This window comes from Chiloscyllium plagiosum, unplaced genomic scaffold (genome assembly GCF_037043375.1).
Source record: "Chiloscyllium plagiosum isolate Xiang-an unplaced genomic scaffold, Cpla_swu_hap1 HiC_scaffold_46, whole genome shotgun sequence".
NCBI classification, from domain to species: domain Eukaryota; kingdom Metazoa; phylum Chordata; class Chondrichthyes; order Orectolobiformes; family Hemiscylliidae; genus Chiloscyllium; species Chiloscyllium plagiosum.
The window spans coordinates 9,090,430-9,112,929 of NW_028270184.1; the positions used below are offsets into that span (position 1 = coordinate 9,090,430).

A 22,500-nucleotide genomic window follows, 5' to 3' on the forward strand; every position below is an offset into this window, starting at 1 on the left:
AATTTGATGCAAATCATCTGTCAAACAGCCAGGGATGTAGGAAGATGCTGCCATGGAGAGTTGGGCGGAACGGTGGCACAGTGGTTAGCACTGTTGCTTCACAGTGCCAGAGACCCGGGTTCAATTCCCGCCTCAGGCGACTGTCTGTGTGGAGTTTGCACATTCTCCCTGTGTCTGCGTGGGTTTCCTCCCACAGTCCAAAGAAGTGCAGGTTAGGTGAATTGGCCATGCTAAATTGTTAGGTGAAGGGGTAAATGTCGGGGAATGGGTCAGGGTGGGTTGCGCTTCGGCGGGTCGGTGTGGGCTTGTTGGGCCGAAGGGCCTGTTTCCACACTGTAAGTAATCTAAAAAAAAAGTCGCAACATCACGGATGGATGGAGGGAGATGGGGGGGGGGAGAATGTTACTCACTAACTCCCCACCTCTTACCTGATAGATGGCTTCATCGCAGGCATTCTGGAGTCCCAGGTTCACCATTGTGTTCTGCAGCGTGCGACCCATATAAAACTCCAGGGACAGGTAATAAATACGCTGCAGGGTGGAAGAGGAAGGCAGGAAGAGAAAGAAATAACTTCAGCAACCGAGGCAAACAAAGAATGGGAAGACCAAAACATGCTAACAATGGGGACAGAACATCCTCCGGATCAGACTGAAATATTTACAAAGACCAGCTGCACAGGCTAGGCTTGTATACCCTTGAGTGAAAAAGACAAAAGTGTGATACAATGAAGGACTTTTTTAAAAATTTATTTGTGGGCATCGTTGGCTGGCCAACATTTCTTGCCTATCCCCAGTTGCCCTCAAGAAGCTGGTGGAGAGCTGCTTCCTTGATCCATTGCAGTTTATGTGCTGCTGGGTCACCACAGTGCCATTGGCAAGATCTGTACCAGTGACAGGAAAGGATCGCTGATAGATTTCCAAGTCAGGATGGCTAGTGGCTTGGTTGTGCCAGTGTATCTGCTTCCCATGTCCTTCTAGAAATGAAAGTGGTCATTGGTTGGGAACGTGCTGCCTAAGGATCTTTGGTGAATTCCTGCAGTGCATCTTGTAGATGGTACACACTGTTGTAACAGAGTGTCAGTGTTGGAGGGATTTGGTGTTTGTGGGTGTGGTGCCAATCAAACAGGGGCTGCCTTGTCCTGGATGGTGTCAAGCTTCTAGAGTGTTTTTGGAGCTGCTCTATCCAGGGGCATGTGGGGAGTATTGCTTTCTGACTTGCGCCTTGTCGACAGTAGACTGGCTTTGCAGACTCAGGAGGGGAGTTACTCACTGCAGTATTCCCAGCCTCTGACCTGCTCCTGTAGCCAGTGTTTACGTGGTGAGTCGTCAAGTGAGAATTTCAAACTAGAAGTTGCTAGATTTTTGAGGGAATTAAAGGTTACAGAATGGAAACAGATAGACGGTGTTAATTCACTAATCGATTGGCAGAGCAAGCCGAATGGTCTGTCTCTGCACCAACAGCTTGGCTCCTTTCTCCACAGCCCTGCTGACTGAACACTGAGCTGGCAGCACACCAGGATACTGCGTCGGTTATGGGAGGGGAGGGAATTCCCTATTGCAATCATAGGGGGCAGCTAGGGTCTCTTCAGCCTTCAATGCAGCTAACCCACAGATACCATTCCTGAAGCTGAATGGCATGACTTGTTGGTGAGACAGGCAGATATGGGGGAAGGAAGAACAGGAAGCTGCACAGGCAGAGTGAGCCCCTCAGTCGCTCAACCTGTAAATGCTGTTCAATACTGTATAGAGACAGACCTGTCCCCACCCGTACTGTACCCCAGTGTTATACAGTGACAGACCTGTCCCCACCAGTACTGTACCCCAGTGTTATACAGTGACAGACCTGTCCCCACCCGTACTGTATCCCAGTGTTATACAGTGACAGACCTGTCCCCACCAGTACTGTACCCCAGTGTTATACAGTGACAGACCTGTCCCCACCAGTACTGTACCCCAGTGTTATACAGAGACAGACCTGTCCCCACCAATACTGTACCCCAGTGTTATACAGAGACAGACCTGTCCCCACCAGTACTGTACCCCAGTGTTATACAGAGACAGACCTGTCCCCACCAGTACTGTACCCCAGTGTTATACAGTGACAGACCTGTCCCCACCAGTACTGTACCCCAGTGTTATACAGAGACAGACCTGTCCCCACCAGTACTGTACCCCAGTGTTATACAGTGACAGACCTGTCCCCACCAGTACTGTACCCCAGTGTTATACAGTGACAGATCTGTCCCCACCCGTACTGTACCCTAGTGTTATACAGTAACAGACCTGTCCCCACCAGGACTGTACCCCAGTGTTATACAGTGACAGACCTGTCCCCACCAGTACTGTACCCCAGTGTTATACAGTGACAGACCTGTCCCCACCCGTACTGTATCCCAGTGTTATACAGTGACAGACCTGTCCCCACCAGTACTGTACCCCAGTGTTATACAGTGACAGACCTGTCCCCACCAGTACTGTACCCCAGTGTTATACAGAGACAGACCTGTCCCCACCAATACTGTACCCCAGTGTTATACAGAGACAGACCTGTCCCCACCAGTACTGTACCCCAGTGTTATACAGAGACAGACCTGTCCCCACCAGTACTGTACCCCAGTGTTATACAGTGACAGACCTGTCCCCACCAGTACTGTACCCCAGTGTTATACAGAGACAGACCTGTCCACACCAGTACTGTACCCCAGTGTTATACAGAGACAGACCTGTCCCCACCAGTACTGTACCCGTGTTATACAGTGACAGACCTGTCCCCACCAGTACTGTACCCCAGTGTTATACAGTGACAGACCTGTCCCCACCAGTACTGTACCCCAGTGTTATACAGTGACAGACCTGTCCCCACCAGTACTGTACCCCAGTGTTATACAGTGACAGACCTGTCCCCACCAGTACTGTACCCCAGTGTTATACAGTGACAGACCTGTCCCCACCAGTACTGTACCCCAGTGTTATACAGTGACAGACCTGTCCCCACCCGTACTGTATCCCAGTGTTATACAGTGACAGACCTGTCCCCACCAGTACTGTACCCCAGTGTTATACAGTGACAGACCTGTCCCCACCAGTACTGTACCCCAGTGTTATACAGAGACAGACCTGTCCCCACCAATACTGTACCCCAGTGTTATACAGAGACAGACCTGTCCCCACCAGTACTGTACCCCAGTGTTATACAGAGACAGACCTGTCCCCACCAGTACTGTACCCGTGTTTTACAGCGACAGACCTGTCCCCACCCGTACTGTACCCCAGTGTTATACAGCAACAGACCTGTCCCCACCAGTACTGTACCCCAGTGTTATACAGTGACAGATCTGTCCCCACCAGTACTGTACCCCAGTGTTATACAGTGACAGATCTGTCCCCACCAGTACTGTACCCCAGTGTTATACAGTAACAGACCTGTCCCCACCAGTACTGTATCCCAGTGTTTTACAGTGTCAGACCTGTCCCCACCCGTACTGTGCCCCAGTGTTATACAGTAACAGACCTGTCCCCACCAGTACTGTACCCCAGTGTTATACAGTGACAGATCTGTCCCCACCCGTACTGTACCCTAGTGTTATACAGTAACAGACCTGTCCCCACCAGGACTGTACCCCAGTGTTATACAGAGACAGACCTGTCCCCACCAGTACTGTACCCCAGTGTTATACAGTGACAGATCTGTCCCCACCCGTACTGTACCCTAGTGTTATACAGTGACAGACCCGTCCCCACCAGTACTGCACCCCGGTGTTATACAGTAACAGACCTGTCCCCACCAGTACTGTACCCCAGTGTTATACACTGACAGACCTGTCCCCACCAGTACTGTATCCCAGTGTTTTACAGTGTCAGACCTGTCCCCGTCTGTACTGTACCCCAGTGTTATACAGAGACAGACCTGTCCCCCACCAGTACTGTACCCCAGTGTTATACAGTGACAGACCTGTCCCCACCAGTACTGTACTCCAGTGTTATACAGTGACAGGCCTGTCCCCACCAGTGCTGTACCCCAGTGTTATACAGTGCCAGACCCGTCTCCACCAGTACTGTACCCCAGTGTTATACAGAGACAGACCTGTCCCCACCCGTGCTGTACCCCAGTGTTATACAGAGACAGGCCTGTCCCCACCAGTGCTGTACCCCAGTGTTATAAAGAGACAGACCTGTCCCCACCTGTACTGTACCCGTGTTATACAGTGACAGACCTGTCCCCACCAGTACTGTATCCCAGTGTTTTACAGTGTCAGAGCTGTCCCCACCAGTACTGTGCCCCAGTATTTTACAGTGTCAGAGCTGTCCCCACCAGTACTGTGCCCCAGTGTTTTACAGTGTCAGAGCTGTCCCCACCAGTACTGTGCCCCAGTGTTATACAGTGACAGACCTGTCCCCACCCGTACTGTACCCTAGTGTTATACAGGGACAGACCTGTCCCCACCAGTACTGTGCCCCAGTGTTATACAGTGACATATCTGTCCCCACCCGTACTGTACCCCGGTGTTATACAGTGACAGACCTGTCCCCACCAGTACTGTACCCCAGTGTTATACAGGGACAGACCTGTCCCCACCTGTACTGTACCCGAGTGTTATACAGTGACAGGCCTGTCCCCACCAGTGCTGTACCCCAGTGTTATACAGTGCCAGACCAGTCTCCACCAGTACTGTACCCCAGTGTTATACAGTGACAGACCTGTCCCCACCAGTACTGTATCCCAGTGTTATACAGTGACAGACCTGTCCCCACCAGTACTGTATCCCAGTGTTTTACAGTGTCAGACCTGTCCCCACCCGTACTGTACCCCAGTGTTATACAGTGACAGACCTGTCCCCACCAGTACTGTACTCCAGTGTTATACAGTGACAGGCCTGTCCCCACCAGTGCTGTACCCCAGTGTTATACAGTGCCAGACCCGTCTCCACCAGTACTGTACCCCAGTGTTATACAGAGACAGACCTGTGCCCACCCGTGCTGTACCACAGTGTTATACAGAGACAGGCCTGTCCCCACCAGTGCTGTACCCCAGTGTTATACAGAGACAGACCTGTCCCCACCAGTACTGTATCCCAGTGTTTTACAGTGTCAGAGCTGTCCCCACCAGTACTGTGCCCCAGTGTTTTACAGTGTCAGAGCTGTCCCCACCCGTACTGTACCCCAGTGTTATACAGTGACAGACCTGTCCCCACCAGTACTGTACCCCAGTGTTATACAGTGACAGACCTGTCCCCACCAGTACTGTACCCCAGTGTTATACAGCGACAGACCTGTCCCCACCCGTACTGTACCCCAGTGTTATACAGTGACATATCTGTCCCCACCCGTACTGTACCCCGGTGTTATACAGTGACAGACCTGTCCCCACCAGTACTGTACCCCAGTGTTATACAGCGACAGACCTGTCCCCGCCTGTACTGTACCCGTGTTATACGGTGACAGACCTATCCCCGCCCGTACTGTACCCAGTGTTATACAGTGACAGACCTGTCCCCACCAGTACTGTACCCCAGTGTTATACAGCGACAGACCTGTCCCCGCCTGTACTGTACCCCAGTGTTATACAGCGACAGACCTGTCCCCGCCTGTACTGTACCCAGTGTTATACAGTGACAGACCTGTCCCCGCCTGTACTGTACCCCAGTGTTATACAGCGACAGACCTGTCCCCGCCTGTACTGTACCCCAGTGTTATACGGTGACAGACCTATCCCCGCCCGTACTGTACCCAGTGTTATACAGTGACAGACCTGTCCCCACCAGTACTGTACCCCAGTGTTATACAGCGACAGACCTGTCCCCACCAGTACTGTACCCCAGTATTATACAGAGACAGACCTGTCCCCCACCCGTACTGTACCCCAGTGTTATACAGCGACAGACCTGTCCCCCACCCGTACTGTACCCCAGTGTTATACAGCGACAGACCTGTCCCCACCAGTACTGTACCCCAGTGTTATACAGCGACAGACCTGTCCCCACCAGTACTATACCCCAGTATTATACAGAGACAGACCTGTCCCCACCTGTACTGTACCCGTGTTATACAGTGACATATCTGTCCCCACCCGTACTGTACCCCAGTGTTATACAGTAACAGACCTGTCCCCACCAGTACTGTATCCCAGTGTTTTACAGTGTCAGAGCTGTCCCCACCCGTACTGTACCCCAGTGTTATACAGTAACAGACCTGTCCCCACCAGTACTGTATCCCAGTGTTATACAGTGACAGACCTGTCCCCACCCGTACTGTACCCTAGTGTTATACAGTGACATATCTGTCCCCACCCGTACTGTACCCCGGTGTTATACAGTGACAGACCTGTCCCCACCAGTACTGTACCCCAGTGTTATACAGCGACAGACCTGTCCCCGCCTGTACTGTATCCCAGTGTTATACAGCGACAGACCTGTCCCCGCCAGTACTGTACCCCAGTGTTATACGGTGACAGACCTGTCCCCGTCTGTACTGTACCCCAGTGTTATACGGTGACAGACCTATCCCCGCCCGTACTGCACCCAGTGTTATAGAGACAGACCTGTCCCCACCAGTACTGTACCCCAGTGTTATACAGTGACAGACCTGTCCCCACCAGTACTGTACCCCGGTGTTATACAGTGACAGACCTGTCCCCACCAGTACTGTACCCCAGTGGTATACAGCGACAGACCTGTCCCCGCCTGTACTGTACCCCAGTGTTATACAGCAACAGACCTGTCCCCGCCTGTACTGTACCCCAGTGTTATACGGTGACAGACCTGTCCCCACCAGTACTGTACCCCAGTGTTATACAGAGACAGACCTGTCCCCACCTGTACTGTACCCGTGTTATACAGTAACAGACCTGTCCCCACCAGTACTGTATCCCAGTGTTTTACAGTGTCAGAGCTGTCCCCACCAGTACTGTGCCCCAGTATTTTACAGTGTCAGAGCTGTCCCCACCAGTACTGTGCCCCAGTATTTTACAGTGTCAGAGCTGTCCCCACCAGTACTGTGCCCCAGTATTTTACAGTGACAGACCTGTCCCCACCCGTACTGTACCCTAGTGTTATACAGTGACATATCTGTCCCCACCCGTACTATACCCCGGTGTTATACAGGGACAGATCTGTCCCCACCCGTACTGTACCCCGGTGTTATACAGTGACAGACCTGTCCCCACCAGTACTGTACCCCAGTGTTATACAGGGACAGACCTGTCCCCACCTGTACTGTACCCGAGTGTTATACAGTGACAGGCCTGTCCCCACCAGTGCTGTACCCCAGTGTTATACAGTGCCAGACCAGTCTCCACCAGTACTGTACCCCAGTGTTATACAGTGACAGACCTGTCCCCACCAGTACTGTATCCCAGTGTTTTACAGTGTCAGACCTGTCCCCACCCGTACTGTACCCCAGTGTTATACAGAGACAGACCTGTCCCCCACCAGTACTGTACCCCAGTGTTATACAGTGACAGACCTGTCCCCACCAGTACTGTACTCCAGTGTTATACAGTGACAGGCCTGTCCCCACCAGTGCTGTACCCCAGTGTTATACAGTGCCAGACCAGTCTCCACCAGTACTGTACCCCAGTGTTATACAGAGACAGGCCTGTCCCCACCAGTGCTGTACCCCAGTGTTATACAGAGACAGACCTGTCCCCACCTGTACTGTACCCATGTTATACAGTAACAGACCTGTCCCCACCAGTACTGTACCCCAGTGTTTTACAGTGTCAGAGCTGTCCCCACCAGTACTGTACCGCAGTGTTATACAGTAACAGACCTGTCCCCACCAGTACTGTATCCCAGTGTTTTACAGTGTCAGAGCTGTCCCCACCCGTACTGTACCCCAGTGTTATACAGCGACAGACCTGTCCCCGCCTGTACTGTACCCATGTTATACAGTAACAGACCTGTCCCCACCAGTACTGTATCCCAGTGTTATACAGTGACATATCTGTCCCCACCCGTACTGTACCCCGGTGTTATACAGTGACAGACCTGTCCCCACCAGTACTGTACCCCAGTGTTATACAGCGACAGACCTGTCCCCGCCTGTACTGTACCCCAGTGTTATACGGTGACAGACCTATCCCCGCCCGTACTGTACCCAGTGTTATACAGTGACAGACCTGTCCCCGCCTGTACTGTACCCCAGTGTTATACAGCGACAGACCTGTCCCCGCCTGTACTGTACCCCAGTGTTATACGGTGACAGACCTATCCCCGCCCGTACTGTACCCAGTGTTATACAGTGACAGACCTGTCCCCACCAGTACTGTACCCCAGTGTTATACAGCGACAGACCTGTCCCCACCAGTACTGTACCCCAGTATTATACAGAGACAGACCTGTCCCCCACCCGTACTGTACCCCAGTGTTATACAGCGACAGACCTGTCCCCACCAGTACTGTACCCCAGTGTTATACAGAGACAGACCTGTCCCCACCTGTACTGTACCCCAGTGTTATACAGCGACAGACCTGTCCCCACCAGTACTATACCCCAGTGTTATACAGAGACAGACCTGTCCCCACCTGTACTGTACCCGTGTTATACAGTGACATATCTGTCCCCACCCGTACTGTACCCCAGTGTTATACAGTAACAGACCTGTCCCCACCAGTACTGTATCCCAGTGTTTTACAGTGTCAGAGCTGTCCCCACCCGTACTGTACCCTAGTGTTATACAGTGACATATCTGTCCCCACCCGTACTGTACCCCAGTGTTATACAGTGACAGACCTGTCCCCACCAGTACTGTATCCCAGTGTTATACAGTGACAGACCTGTCCCCACCAGTACTGTACCCCAGTGTTATACAGCGACAGACCTGTCCCCGCCTGTACTGTACCCCAGTGTTATACAGCGACAGACCTGTCCCCGCCAGTACTGTACCCCAGTGTTATACGGTGACAGACCTGTCCCCGTCTGTACTGTACCCCAGTGTTATACGGTGACAGACCTATCCCCGCCAGTACTGTACCCAGTGTTATACAGTGACAGACCTGTCCCCACCAGTACTGTACCCCGGTGTTATACAGCGACAGACCTGTCCCCGCCTGTACTGTACCCCAGTGTTATACAGCGACAGACCTGTCCCCGCCTGTACTGTACCCCAGTGTTATACGGTGACAGACCTGTCCCCACCAGTACTGTACCCCAGTGTTATACAGAGACAGACCTGTCCCCACCTGTACTGTACCCGTGTTATACAGTAACAGACCTGTCCCCACCAGTACTGTGCCCCAGTGTTTTACAGTGTCAGAGCTGTCCCCACCAGTACTGTGCCCCAGTGTTATACAGTGACAGACCTGTCCCCACCCGTACTGTACCCTAGTGTTATACAGTGACATATCTGTCCCCACCCGTACTGTACCCCGGTGTTATACAGGGACAGATCTGTCCCCACCCGTACTGTACCCCGGTGTTATACAGTGACAGACCTGTCCCCACCAGTACTGTACCCCAGTGTTATACAGGGACAGACCTGTCCCCACCTGTACTGTACCCCAGTGTTATACAGTGCCAGACCAGTCTCCACCAGTACTGTACCCCAGTGTTATACAGTGACAGACCTGTCCCCACCAGTACTGTATCCCAGTGTTTTACAGTGTCAGACCTGTCCCCACCCGTACTGTACCCCAGTGTTATACAGAGACAGACCTGTCCCCCACCAGTACTGTACCCCACTGTTATACAGTGACAGGCCTGTCCCCACCAGTGCTGTACCCCAGTGTTATACAGTGCCAGACCAGTCTCCACCAGTACTGTACCCCAGTGTTATACAGAGACAGACCTGTCCCCACCTGTGCTGTACCCCAGTGTTATACAGAGACAGGCCTGTCCCCACCAGTGCTGTACCCCAGTGTTATACAGAGACAGACCTGTCCCCACCTGTACTGTACCCATGTTATACAGTAACAGACCTGTCCCCACCAGTACTGTGCCCCAGTGTTTTACAGTGTCAGAGCTGTCCCCACCAGTACTGTGCCCCAGTGTTTTACAGTGTCAGAGCTGTCCCCACCAGTACTGTGCCCCAGTGTTATACAGTGACAGACCTGTCCCCACCCGTACTGTACCCTAGTGTTATACAGTGACATATCTGTCCCCACCCGTACTGTACCCCAGTGTTATACAGTGACAGACCTGTCCCCACCAGTACTGTACCCCAGTGTTATACAGGGACAGACCTGTCCCCACCTGTACTGTACCCGAGTGTTATACAGTGACAGGCCTGTCCCCACCCGTACTGTACCCCAGTATTATACAGTGCCAGACCCGTCTCCACCAGTACTGTACCCCAGTGTTATACAGAGACAGACCTGTGCCCACCCGTGCTGTACCCCAGTGTTATACAGAGACAGGCCTGTCCCCACCAGTGCTGTACCCCAGTGTTATACAGAGACAGACCTGTCCCCACCTGTACTGTACCCCAGTGTTATACAGAGACAGGCCTGTCCCCACCAGTACTGTACCCCAGTGTTATACAGTAACAGACCTGTCCCCACCAGTACTGTATCCCAGTGTTTTACAGTGTCAGAGCTGTCCCCACCAGTACTGTACCCCAGTGTTATACAGTGACAGACCTGTCCCCACCCGTACTGTATCCCAGTGTTTTACAGTGTCAGAGCTGTCCCCACCCGTACTGTACCCCAGTGTTATACAGTGACAGACCTGTCCCCACCCGTACTGTACCCCGGTGTTATACAGTGACAGACCTGTCCCCACCAGTACTGTACCCCAGTGTTATACAGCGACAGACCTGTCCCCGCCTGTACTGTACCCCAGTGTTATACGGTGACAGACCTATCCCCGCCCGTACTGTACCCAGTGTTATACAGTGACAGACCTGTCCCCGCCTGTACTGTACCCCAGTGTTATACAGCGACAGACCTGTCCCCGCCTGTACTGTACCCCAGTGTTATACGGTGACAGACCTATCCCCGCCCGTACTGTACCCAGTGTTATACAGTGACAGACCTGTCCCCACCAGTACTGTACCCCAGTGTTATACAGCGACAGACCTGTCCCCACCAGTACTGTACCCCAGTGTTATATAGTGACAGACCTGTCCCCACCTGTACTGTACCCCAGTGTTATACAGCGACAGACCTGTCCCCACCAGTACTGTACCCCAGTGTTATACAGAGACAGACCTGTCCCCACCTGTACTGTACCCGTGTTATACAGTGACATATCTGTCCCCACCCGTACTGTACCCCAGTGTTATACAGTAACAGACCTGTCCCCACCAGTACTGTATCCCAGTGTTTTACAGTGTCAGAGCTGTCCCCACCAGTACTGTGCCCCAGTGTTTTACAGTGACAGACCTGTCCCCACCAGTACTGTACCCCAGTGTTATACAGCGACAGACCTGTCCCCGCCTGTACTGTACCCCAGTGTTATACAGCGACAGACCTGTCCCCGTCTGTACTGTACCCCAGTGTTATACAGAGACAGACCCATCCCCACCAGTACTGTACCCCAGTGTTATACGGTGACAGACCTATCCCCGCCCGTACTGTACCCAGTGTTATACAGTGACAGACCTGTCCCCACCAGTACTGTACCCCGGTGTTATACAGTGACAGACCTGTCCCCACCAGTACTGTACCCCAGTGTTATACAGCGACAGACCTGTCCCCGCCTGTACTGTACCCCAGTGTTATACAGCAACAGACCTGTCCCCACCAGTACTGTACCCCAGTGTTATACAGAGACAGACCTGTCCCCCACCAGTACTGTACCCCAGTGTTATACAGTGACAGACATGTCCCCACCAGTACTGTACCCCAGTGTTATACAGAGACAGCTCTGTCCCCCACCCGTACTGTATCCCAGTGTTATACAGAGACAGACCTGTCCCCCACCCGTACTGTACCCGTGTTATACAGTGACAGACCTGTCCCCACCAGTACTGTACCCCAGTATTATACAGTGACAGCCCTGTCCCCCACCCGTACTGTATCCCAGTGTTATACAGAGACAGCTCTGTCCCCCACCCGTACTGTATCCCAGTGTTATACAGTGACAGACCTGTCCCCCACCAGTACTGTACCCCAGTGTTACACAGTGCCAGACCCGTCTCCACCAGTGCTGTACCCCAGTGTTATACAGAGACAGGCCTGTCCCCACCAGTGCTGTACCCCAGTGTTATACAGAGACAGACCTGTCCCCACCAGTGCTGTGCCCCAGTGTTATACAGAGACAGACCTGTCCCCCACCAGTACTGTGCCCCAGTGTTATACAGTGACAGGCCTGTCCCCACCAGTATTGTATCCCAGTGTTATACAGTGACAGACCCGTCCCCATCCGTACTGTACCCCAGTGTTATACAGTGACAGGCCTGTCCCCACCAGTACTGTACCCCAGTGTTATAGAGACAGACCTGTCCCCACCCGTACTGTACCCCAGTGTTATACAGTGACAGGCCTGTCCCCACCAGTGCTGTACCCCAGTGTTATACAGCGACAGACCGGTACAAGAAATCCAGGAACAGAATGCCAGAGAATATTTCCTGTCATTTTTCCTAGTGGTGCTTAGCATACTACATGTAGGATGAATTGCATTGAATTTATAATGTTGAGTGCAAGTTGTCCGTGGGGCTAGAGTAGTGCAGTTTATTGAGCATGGTTTCTGTGGAAACTTTCCATCTGGCCCTCACACTGTAATGCCTTGAAGCTTTACACATGATGTAATAATTCACATGCTCAGAGAGCCAAACAACTGGTGGGTTTGATGGGTTTTTGATTCGGGATACAGCACCTGTCTGGCAAGCCTCAGTGTGGATGCTGCTGATGTGTTAACGATCTGGAGGACTGAGTGCGCAGCACGGCCGAACCTCCAATAATTTCGGCCACCCCAGTGTGCTCGGCCTACAAACCAGCAAATTAGCTTTGTGGTGGAAAAGAGCATTGCAGTTCAAATGCTCAGTCAGACAGTCATCGGGGAAAAGCACTTAAGAGGGAGACAAAAAAAAAGACTTTGGCATTTCACTGAGTAAACCTCTGAAGATTTCAGATCCAAGCCCACGCCCGTCAGCCCAGCAATGCTGCTCTATTCCTACAGCCCAGAGAGTTTATTTCTCCCAACGGCTTGGCAATACAGAACCGGGAGTCACACTCGAAGGATTATGGGCTACACCACTTAGGACTGGGATGAAGAGAAGTCTCCTCACCCAGACAGTGGTGAGCCTGTGGGCTTGGATGGGTTTTCACAGAGGTGGGAGATGTAGGGGGAATCGGGGGATATTTCGTAGGTTGGTGGGGATGGAGATTTGGAGAGGGAGCTTGATGATCAGCAGGAGATGCTGAGCAAGCAAGTGCTGACAGGTCTTTGGTGGCCTGCGTATGCAGGGTGACCTGTATAGCACGTTTTCAGGCAACGTTTCACCAGCGCAAGGAGATATTAGAGACAAGCAATGAAAAGTTCAAAGAAGTAGTCAATTTTAAGGGCCATCTTAAAAGACCAAACAACAGGTCAGCATAGAAACAGGCACCTCAGTCCACCAAGACTGCACTAACATGATATCTTTCTAAACTAAAAATCTTTCACCTCTCCACAGCCCAGATCTCTTTATTCCCTGCCTGTTCATTTGGCTGGCAAGATATCTCCTAACCGTTGCTACTGTATCTACCCCCATCACCTCCTCTGGGTAACACATTCCAGGCACTTACCACCCTCTGTGTAAAAAAAAAAAAGAGACTTGCCCCTTTTATCTTAAAAGTAATTGACATTTCTAAGCTGGGAAAAAGACCCATTCTACCTGTGGCTCTCAATTTTGTTAACTTCAATCAGATCATCCTTAATCCTTTGACATTCAAACAAAAACAAACCAAGTTTAGCCAATATCTCCTCGTTGTTAATACCCTCCAAACCAGGCAGCATCCTGGGAAACCATTTCTGAACCCTCTCCAAAGCCTCCACATCCTTCTACTAGTGTGGCGACCAGAACTGTACACAATATTCCAAATGTGGCCTGACCAAAGTTCTATACAGCCATAATGCAACTTGCCAATTTTTTTACACTATCCCACAACTGATGTAGGCAAGATTACTGTAAACCTTCTTGAATACCTTATCCCCTTGTGTTGTCACTTTCAGGGAACTATGGGCCTGTATGCCTAGATCCCCCTGTATGTTGACGCTAGTAAGGGTTCTGCAATTTATTACATACTTCCCTCCTGCGTTAGACCTTCCAAAATGCATCACTTGCAACAGTAAGCCCCATTTTAGAAGCAGTAGGAGGCCATTCAGCTCCTTAATGCTGTCCCGTGACAGTGTCAGATCACAGCTGATCCACAACTATTCCACTTTTCATAAAGCTTACCCAAACAATTTTATTAATGTCAGACCTTGTTTTTTATTAAATTGATCTTGCAATCTGAACAGTTTTTGGGGGGGTGGGGGCAGCAGAAGGTGGAAGACTTCCAGATTTCTACCTCACTTTGAGAGGAAGGGTTTCCTCACACCCCCCTGAACAGCCTGGTTGCCATTTTAAGGTTCTGCCACCCACACGTACCCGGTCGCCAACCCAACCCCCCCCCCCCCCCCCCCCCCGGTCCCTCACCTTGATACTACCATAAGACATAGGAGCAGTAACTGGGCCATTCGGCCCATCGAGCCTGCTCCACCATTCAATCATGGCTGATAAGTTTCTCAACCCTTGACAATCAAGAACCCATCTATCTCAGTCTTAAATATCCTCAATGATCTGGCCTCCACAGCCTTCTATGACAGTGAATTCTGTAGATTCACCGCTCTCTGGCTGAAGAAGTTTCTCCTTGTCTGGATTGGTCCCCCTCCCCACAACAGGAAATAGTCTTTCCCCATTGATCCCATTGAATCCTATCATCAGGAAGCTCTCAACTGGACAGAGACAATGAGATCTGAGTGAGAGTGAGAAGAGACTGGGTGAAACCGCATAGACGTCATCCTGAAAGAGAGAGAGATGGTCTGAGATAACCTCAGATTCCTCTCCTTCAGGGTGGTAACTGTACACTGACTTGTATCTCTCAGTCCTCTCTCTCAGGGAAATATCTGTACACTGACTCAGTCCCCTCTCATTGTGTTATCTGTGCACCAACTGGGACCACTCAGTGCACAAGGGACTGATTGGTATCTCTTTGTCCTGCCTCTTATCTGCACACAGTCTAGTATTTTTCAGGTTTGTTCTTGTTCAGGGAGACGTGCATGTACGGACTGCTCTCTCTTATAGCCTCCCCCCTCTCTCTCGGAGGTACCTGTGCACTGACTAGTATCTCTCACTGACTGAGTGTAACAGATTCTCATTGAGATCACATCCCAGACTGGTAAGGGAGGCGTAATGTGGTGCATAGTATTAAACTGGCGATTCCAAGGGCAGGAGGAAAAAGCAAGCATGCTGAAGGACTTATCACCTGCCTTGTCTTTATCAGAAATGCAGATCTGGCAACAGATCCAGAAGACACTCTCATAAGATGGAAACTCAAGGATGAGCTGCTTTTCACAAGATCGTCATGGGAAATAAAAATCTATATCTATTATCCAACCCCCATTATTTCAGCTTACAGAAGACAAGACAATCTGTCAGCAGGCCAGTATGCTGGAGAACTGCTTGTACTTTCATGGTTTCGGCATTCCACTCGGACAACACCCAAACCTTATGGAAGGGGGAGGTGACTACAAGGTCAGCAAGGCTAATTCAGGAGTCAAAGTGTGGCTTCATCAGTCCCAAGGAGTCCAGTCCCTTTGGAGGGTGGAAAGCAGCAACAAGCTGGGGCCTGACCCTGTCAGATCACTGTCTCAGGAATGACAGCGAGAGCACCATTTTTAACATCAGCTGCGGTCCCACCTGCATCCAGATGAACGCCAACCATCTATCAGTTAAACAGCAAACTCAATTTATCCACAGGAAGGCCAAGCACGTTGGAGTGGGCTTTCAGATGTTGCCCTTTGGGGGGGGGGGGGGGGGTGAATTATGCCATACCTACCCACTGTTCTGCTAAAGAAGTTACTGGAGTTCAGGATTGCCATTCCTTTGAAAGGTCAGGAGGGTCCTGGAGAGGAGGTGGAGGGAGAGTGACAGAAGAGTCTCAGCAATGAGGGACTCTAGCAACAAGGCGAGGTTGAAGAAAATGGGGTTGCTCTCCCTGGAGATGGAGGGATTCAATGATGACAAGTTTGGACAAGGTTGGGAGAGAAAAGTTGGTCCCATTGGCTGGTGGCACGAGGGCGCAGAGGATTAGGGTTTTGGGCAAATGAGAGGAAGAACTTTGTTTTTTTAAAAAAAACACACACACTGAGCAATAGGGAGGCAGAACTCACTGTACACGTGTAGTGAGTTCTGCCTTCTTATTGCTCAGGGACAATGAGTGATTTCAAAAGAGAATCAGAAGGGCATTGGAGGGAACTAAATTCCCCTGGCCACAGGGACAGAGCAGGTATTTATAGTACTGACTGGATTGCTCTACAGGGACAGCATGGACGCAATGGACCAAATGGCCTCCTCCTGTACTGTAATGACGAGAAGGGAAGTTCTGCCATGTTTTCAGTCACCCAATATTACTGCTTGTGAGAGTTTGATGTGTGCAAATTGATTGCTATGCTTCTGACGTTACAACTTAAAAGTACTTTATTGGCTGTAAACCACTAGGACCTGCGACAGTTATAAAAAGGTGCCACAGAATGGGAAACTGTCTTTGTTCTGACAACCGGTTCCAACACACTCGGGAAACTCCACCCAATTATAACATTAATGCTAGCGCTGCCAGCATATTAAAGCGCTCACTGCTTTCACCAATGAAAAGGCCTGACAAACCCATGTGGGATTGACTTGCGTAGATTTGCTGCCACCAACCCTCCTTATTGGGACTGGGCTAAACTACTGGCACTGAGTGGGGAGGGATGGCCACAAAAAGTCTTCAACAGAAGAGAGGCTCAATCTTGATTAACAGTGGACAGCAGTTACATTACAACTGAGACATGATGATTGTGTTCAACTTAACAATAGGTACACACTAGGGAGACAGTGAGGACTGCAGATGCTGGAGATCAGAGTCGAGAGAGAGTGATGCTGGAAAAGCACAGCAGGTTCAGGCAACATCCGAGGAGCAGGAAAATCGACGTTTCAGGCCGGAGCCCTTCAACAGGTACACACTACTTAGCATTTAGCACTAGAACAACAGGAACATATGGGTTAGACACTAGACGCTGATGAACTCCTCCCAGGAACAATCCCTTTCATCCTGTAGGTGGGGCTTATCTCCTGATGTTGTTAATCTTTTCAGATGCCAATTGTCTCATATAACAACACTGTCCTCCACCACCTCCCACGTTACACCCTGATCTCAATGGAACTCCACAGGTCTGTACTCTTGCCTCCCTGCAGAGTCCTCCAAGTACAGTGGCCTTAGGCGGCCACTTGTAAGAATTAATCAAAATGCAGGAGACAGCAATGGAAATACTCAAAAAGGACCTTGTTCAAGAACTGACTGGGAGAAGATATGACAAAGATGGCAACTGTACATCTTTCCTGAAGAGGCTTTGCTCTGTATGGACTTTGGAGCCACAAGGTTCACAGTTACAACTTGTTGAGAATAACCATAGCATAAGCCATGAAGGTCACCAATCCTTGGAAAGGAAGGAAGTTATTAAGTCCCTCAAGCCCAATCCACCCTTGAGTCAGATTGTGAACAATCCACATCATAACGACCTCACCCATTCCAGCTAGGGGCCAGCCTTGGGCTGGTAGCAGCCCCACTGTTACAAAGTTTAAAGGTTCAAGCCCCACACCTTGGTTAACAACAACTTGCACTCAAATCACATATGGACATTGGGAAAAAACACAAGGTACCTTACGGCAGTGCTACCAAACTAAATTCAATCCTGAAGCCATCCAAGGAGGAGGGACAGAGTGAGTGACTGAGTGGCAGAGAAGGGCTAAGGAGGGAATTCCAGAACTTAGCACCTCAGGCACAGTCACCACCAATGATTATCAGAGATGGGCAAGACGCCATTCATTCCTGATAAAGGGCTTTTGCCTCAGATGCTGCCTGACCTCCTGCGCTTTTCCAGCACCATTCTAATCTAGACGCCAAACCTGGAGGAATGCAGAGACCTTGAGTACTTGAAGGGTCAGGAGACTTTGGAAAGGAAACTGAAATCAAATGAGAATTTACAAATGTAGGAATCTGAAGACTGGGCGGTAATGCAAGTCAGTGAACACAGGTACCAATAGGAGTAGACCTTTGGTCACATCAGCAGTGTTGATGTTTGCTACTGAATTTTAGCTGTGGGAAATTCCCTCCTCCTGAAGTCTTGTAAATGATTTTTATAGATTTACACTGCTGACATTCCAATACACAAAGAGCAGAAAGGATTCAGGGGACAAGTTGAAAACTACTGAGGTTTCCTGCATGGTTTGAAATCCATCCACCCACACTTCTGAAGACAGATCAATAAGAAACAGGTCAGCAAAGGAGTAGTAAAGGAATACAGTCATACAGCACGGAAACAGACCCTTCGGCCCAACTCATCAATACTGACCAGGTTTCCTAAAGTGAACTAGTCCCATTTGCGTGCATTTGGCCCACATATCCCTCTAAAGCTTTCCTATTCACGTACCTGTCCCAAATGGGTTTTTAAAATGTTGCAATTATACAAACCTCTCCCACTTCCTCGGGCAGATCATTTCAGATATGCACCACCCTCTGTAAAAAAAAAAGTTACCCCAGACCCTTTCAAACCTTACCCCTCTCACCTCAAGTCTATGCCCTCCAGTTTTGGACTCCTCTACCCTGGGAAAAGACTATTCACCTCCTCTAGGTCGCTCATGAATTTATAAACCTCTAGGAGAACACCCCTCAGCCTCTCATGCTCCAGGGAAAGTACCCGCAGCCTATCCAGCCTCTCCTTATATCTCAAACCCTTCAGTCTTGGTAAGGTCCTTGTAAATCTTTCTTTGCACCCTTTGATAACATCGGTCATATTTCTAGGATGATCAGGATTGTATGTAGTACTCCAAATGTGACCTTACCAATATCTTGTACAGCTGCAACATGATGCCCCAACTCCTGTACACAACGATCTGATCAATGAAGGTAAGTACGCTAAATGCCTTCTTCACCACCCTGTCTACCTGTGATACCACTTTCAAGGAGTTAAGTACCTGCACCCCCTCTCTGTTCAACAACACTGCCCAGGGCTCTACTATTCACAGTGTAAGTCCTGCCCTGGTTTGCCTTGCTAAAATGCAACACCTCATATTTATCCAAGTTAAACTGCCAGTCCTCGGCCCACTGAGTTGATCAAGATCCCACTGTACTGAGAGATAACCTTCTTCATTGTCCACTATACCAGCAATTTTGGTGTCATCATGCGCAAAGCTACTAACCATGCCTTCTATATGCTCACCCAAATTGTTGAAATAAATGACAAATACCAGTGGACCCAGCACTGAACCCTGTGGCACACTACTGGTCACAAGCCTTCAGCCTGAACAACTGTCTATCACCAGCCTCTGGCTCCTACCATCAAGCCAATTTTGTAATCCAAAAATAGATTTATTCATTAAATCAAATTTAAAATCCTCCAGCTGCCAAGGTGGGATTTGAAATTAAATCTCCACAGCGTTAGTCAGGTCCTAGGTTACAATACCATTATGCTGCTGTATCATTACAAGGGCCAGACTGTGATCTTAGAGGGATAAGGTGCATTCTTCCTATCTGTATTTAACAAGAAAGCAGATGTTAGCCAGGCCACGGAGATACAGGGGGAAGCTCAGTCAGGAAAAGGATTGGGAATTAATGTGGAGGAGCTATTGAAGAAGCTGGTGGTATTTCAAGCTGATGAAGTACCTGGAGCAGATGGATACTAAAGGAAGTGAGAGTGGCCATTGCAGGGTCATCGGCCAGAATTGTACAGTATTAGATTCAGGAGTGGTACGACAGCATTAGAGAATTACAAACAATTACACCCCTGTTCAAGTAGGTTGAAAGGTTCGGCACTATCAGAAGGGCTGTCTTCTGGGTGAGTTGTTAAAACAAATCTACCGGCCTTCTCAGGTGGACGGGAAAGTTCCCCAGCTACTATTGGAAGAACTGCAGTGGTTGGGAGCTTTGTCCCCAGGATGCTGCCTAATAGCTATCCTTTAATCATTGGGTTAAAATCTGAAACATCCCGCTGCCTCGAGAAAGCAACCAACATAATCAAAGACCTCTCCCGTTATACTCTCTTCTGTCCGATAGAAGGTATACAAGTTTGAATACACGCATAAGGACAGCTTCTTCCCCACTGTTATCAGACTTTTGAACAGATCTCTCTGATGTTAAGCCTGATCTCTCTCTCTGCACCTTCTCTGCTGCTGTAACACACTGTTCTGCTACCCCTGATGCACTTCGTGTGGTATGATCTGCCTGAACAGCACGCAAAATACTTAACTGTATCTTGGCACACAGAGGCATTGTCATAGAGATATACAGCATGGAAACAGACCCTTCGATCCACCTTGTCCATGCTGACCAGCTATGTCTCTTTTATATCCTTCTCTCACCCTAAACCTATGCCTCTAGTTCTGGACTCCCCCACTCCAGGGAAAAGACCATGTCTATTTATTCCATCCGTGCGCCTCAACATTTTATAAACCTCTGTCAGGTCACCCCTCAGCCTCCGACGCTCCAGGGAAAACAGCCCCAGCCTGTTCAGCCTCTCCCTGTAGCTTAAACCCTCCAAACTTGGCAACACCCTCGTAAATCTTTTCTGAACCCTTTCAGGTTTCACAACATTGTTCCGATAGGAAGGAGACCAGAATTGCACGCGATATTCCAACAGTGGCCTAACCAATGTCCTGTACAGCTGCACCACGACCTCCCAACTCCTGTACTCAATACTCTGACCAATAAAGATGTGGCAACGATAAATCAAGTGTGGGTCGACCTGCAGCACATGAACTGCAACAGTTCAAGACCGTCTTCTTAACAGCAGTTAGGGACAATTTCTGACCAGCCAGGAATGCCCCCAATTGAACAAAAACAGAAGACTGCCATTTTGGACTCAGAAATAAGAGCAGGCCATTCAGCCCTATAAAGGTTCAAAAAGACCATGGCCAATCCAACTAGGGTTGAGACTTCACTTTCCTGACTGTCCCCCCCCCATACCCTTCAATCAAACTTCGGTCTTAATTTGGCCTTGAATATATTGACCACGAGAGAAGCCAATCTTCCTCCCAATTACACGGCTGTCCTCCGCAGAAAGGCCGCCAACATCATAGACCCATAGCACTGCAGTAACGATCTCCTCCAACCTCTTCTGTCAGGTAGAAGATACAGGATCCCGAACAGGCACCAGCGGGCTCAGGAACAGCTTCTTCCCGGCTGTTATTAGCACCTGATGAGTGGACCCTCCAGCCTCAATTTATGGTGATCTTACTGACGTTGTAACCTGTCTGCCTCTGCCTGAGTATTTTGATCTGCATCTGCTTCCTTACCAGGATGTGCCTAGGACCTGCTTTTCACTGTACTTGTGACAATAAATCAATCAATAACACTGCCTCCACTATTTGATGGCAAAGAGAACTCCTAGACAAGCTCCAGAAAAAAAATTCCTCCTCATTCTAGTCTTAAAATGGAAAGTTACAAATCGCACATCATCAGGTTATAGTCCAACAGGTTTATTTGGAAGCACTAGCTTTCAGAGCACTGCTCCTTCGTCAGGTGGCTGTGGAGTATAAGACAGTAAGACCCAGAATTTGTAGCAAAAGTTGAGTGTGTGATGGAACTGAAATTATATATTGAAAAAGACCCTGATTGTTTGTCAAGTCTCTCATCTTTTAGAATGAGCATGTTGGTTTCAGTTCTGTCATATGCAAATCGCAGAACTTTTTTAAACTTACATTCTCTCGTGAACTTTAACAATTGGTGTCATGTCGGCCCAGATCATGTATTGAAGGTGTGAGGTGCCCTGCGTGAGACTGTCTGTACCACAATGGTCAGACTGATTCTAATCTAAAAAACGGATTTACAGAATCTGATATGGATTCATGCAGCTTTTGAGCAAAATAAAATGTAATTCTGTAAGTAGAAATTCGCCCCGCAAACTTATATGTGCGTGTGTCTGTCTGGGGTGGGGTTTAGGAGTCTGTGAGAGAGTGGGAGGGTAAAGGGCATGTGTAATTATTCTGAAACACTGCTTTCCCATTCTAGGCTTGGTCAGTGTTGTCCATTCGAGTTGCAGATTATCATGTCTTATTTATTTTGGTAATTAACTTGGGAAAGGGGGGGGGGGTCGCAGTTAGGGATGGATAACAAATGCTGGACTTGCGTCCAATGCCCAGTGGGACTGCACTGACAAACTGCTACTAATCTACACTAGTCCCACCTCCCTGCACTGCGCCCACAGCCTTGAATGTTATGACTCTTCAAATGTTTCTCCAAGGACTTCTTGAGAAAGTGAAAGGTTTCCTGCCCGAACTGCCATCCCAGGAAGCACATTCCAGATTCCCACCACTCTCTGGGTGAGACAAGTGTGCTCATATCCC

The 22,500-nt window shown here is 49.7% G+C and overlaps 1 protein-coding gene across 1 annotated transcript in view; it reads right to left on the reverse strand.

Annotated features, from left to right (window-relative positions):
- The window catches only part of LOC122547819 (glycogen phosphorylase, muscle form-like), a 103,022-nt gene that overhangs the window by 51,609 nt on the left and 28,913 nt on the right, over positions 1-22,500 (reverse strand). The window contains exon 2 of the mRNA XM_087983598.1: positions 429-530. Coding sequence (XP_087839724.1) covers positions 429-530 — 102 coding nt within the window. The remainder of the gene's footprint in view (positions 1-428; positions 531-22,500) is intronic.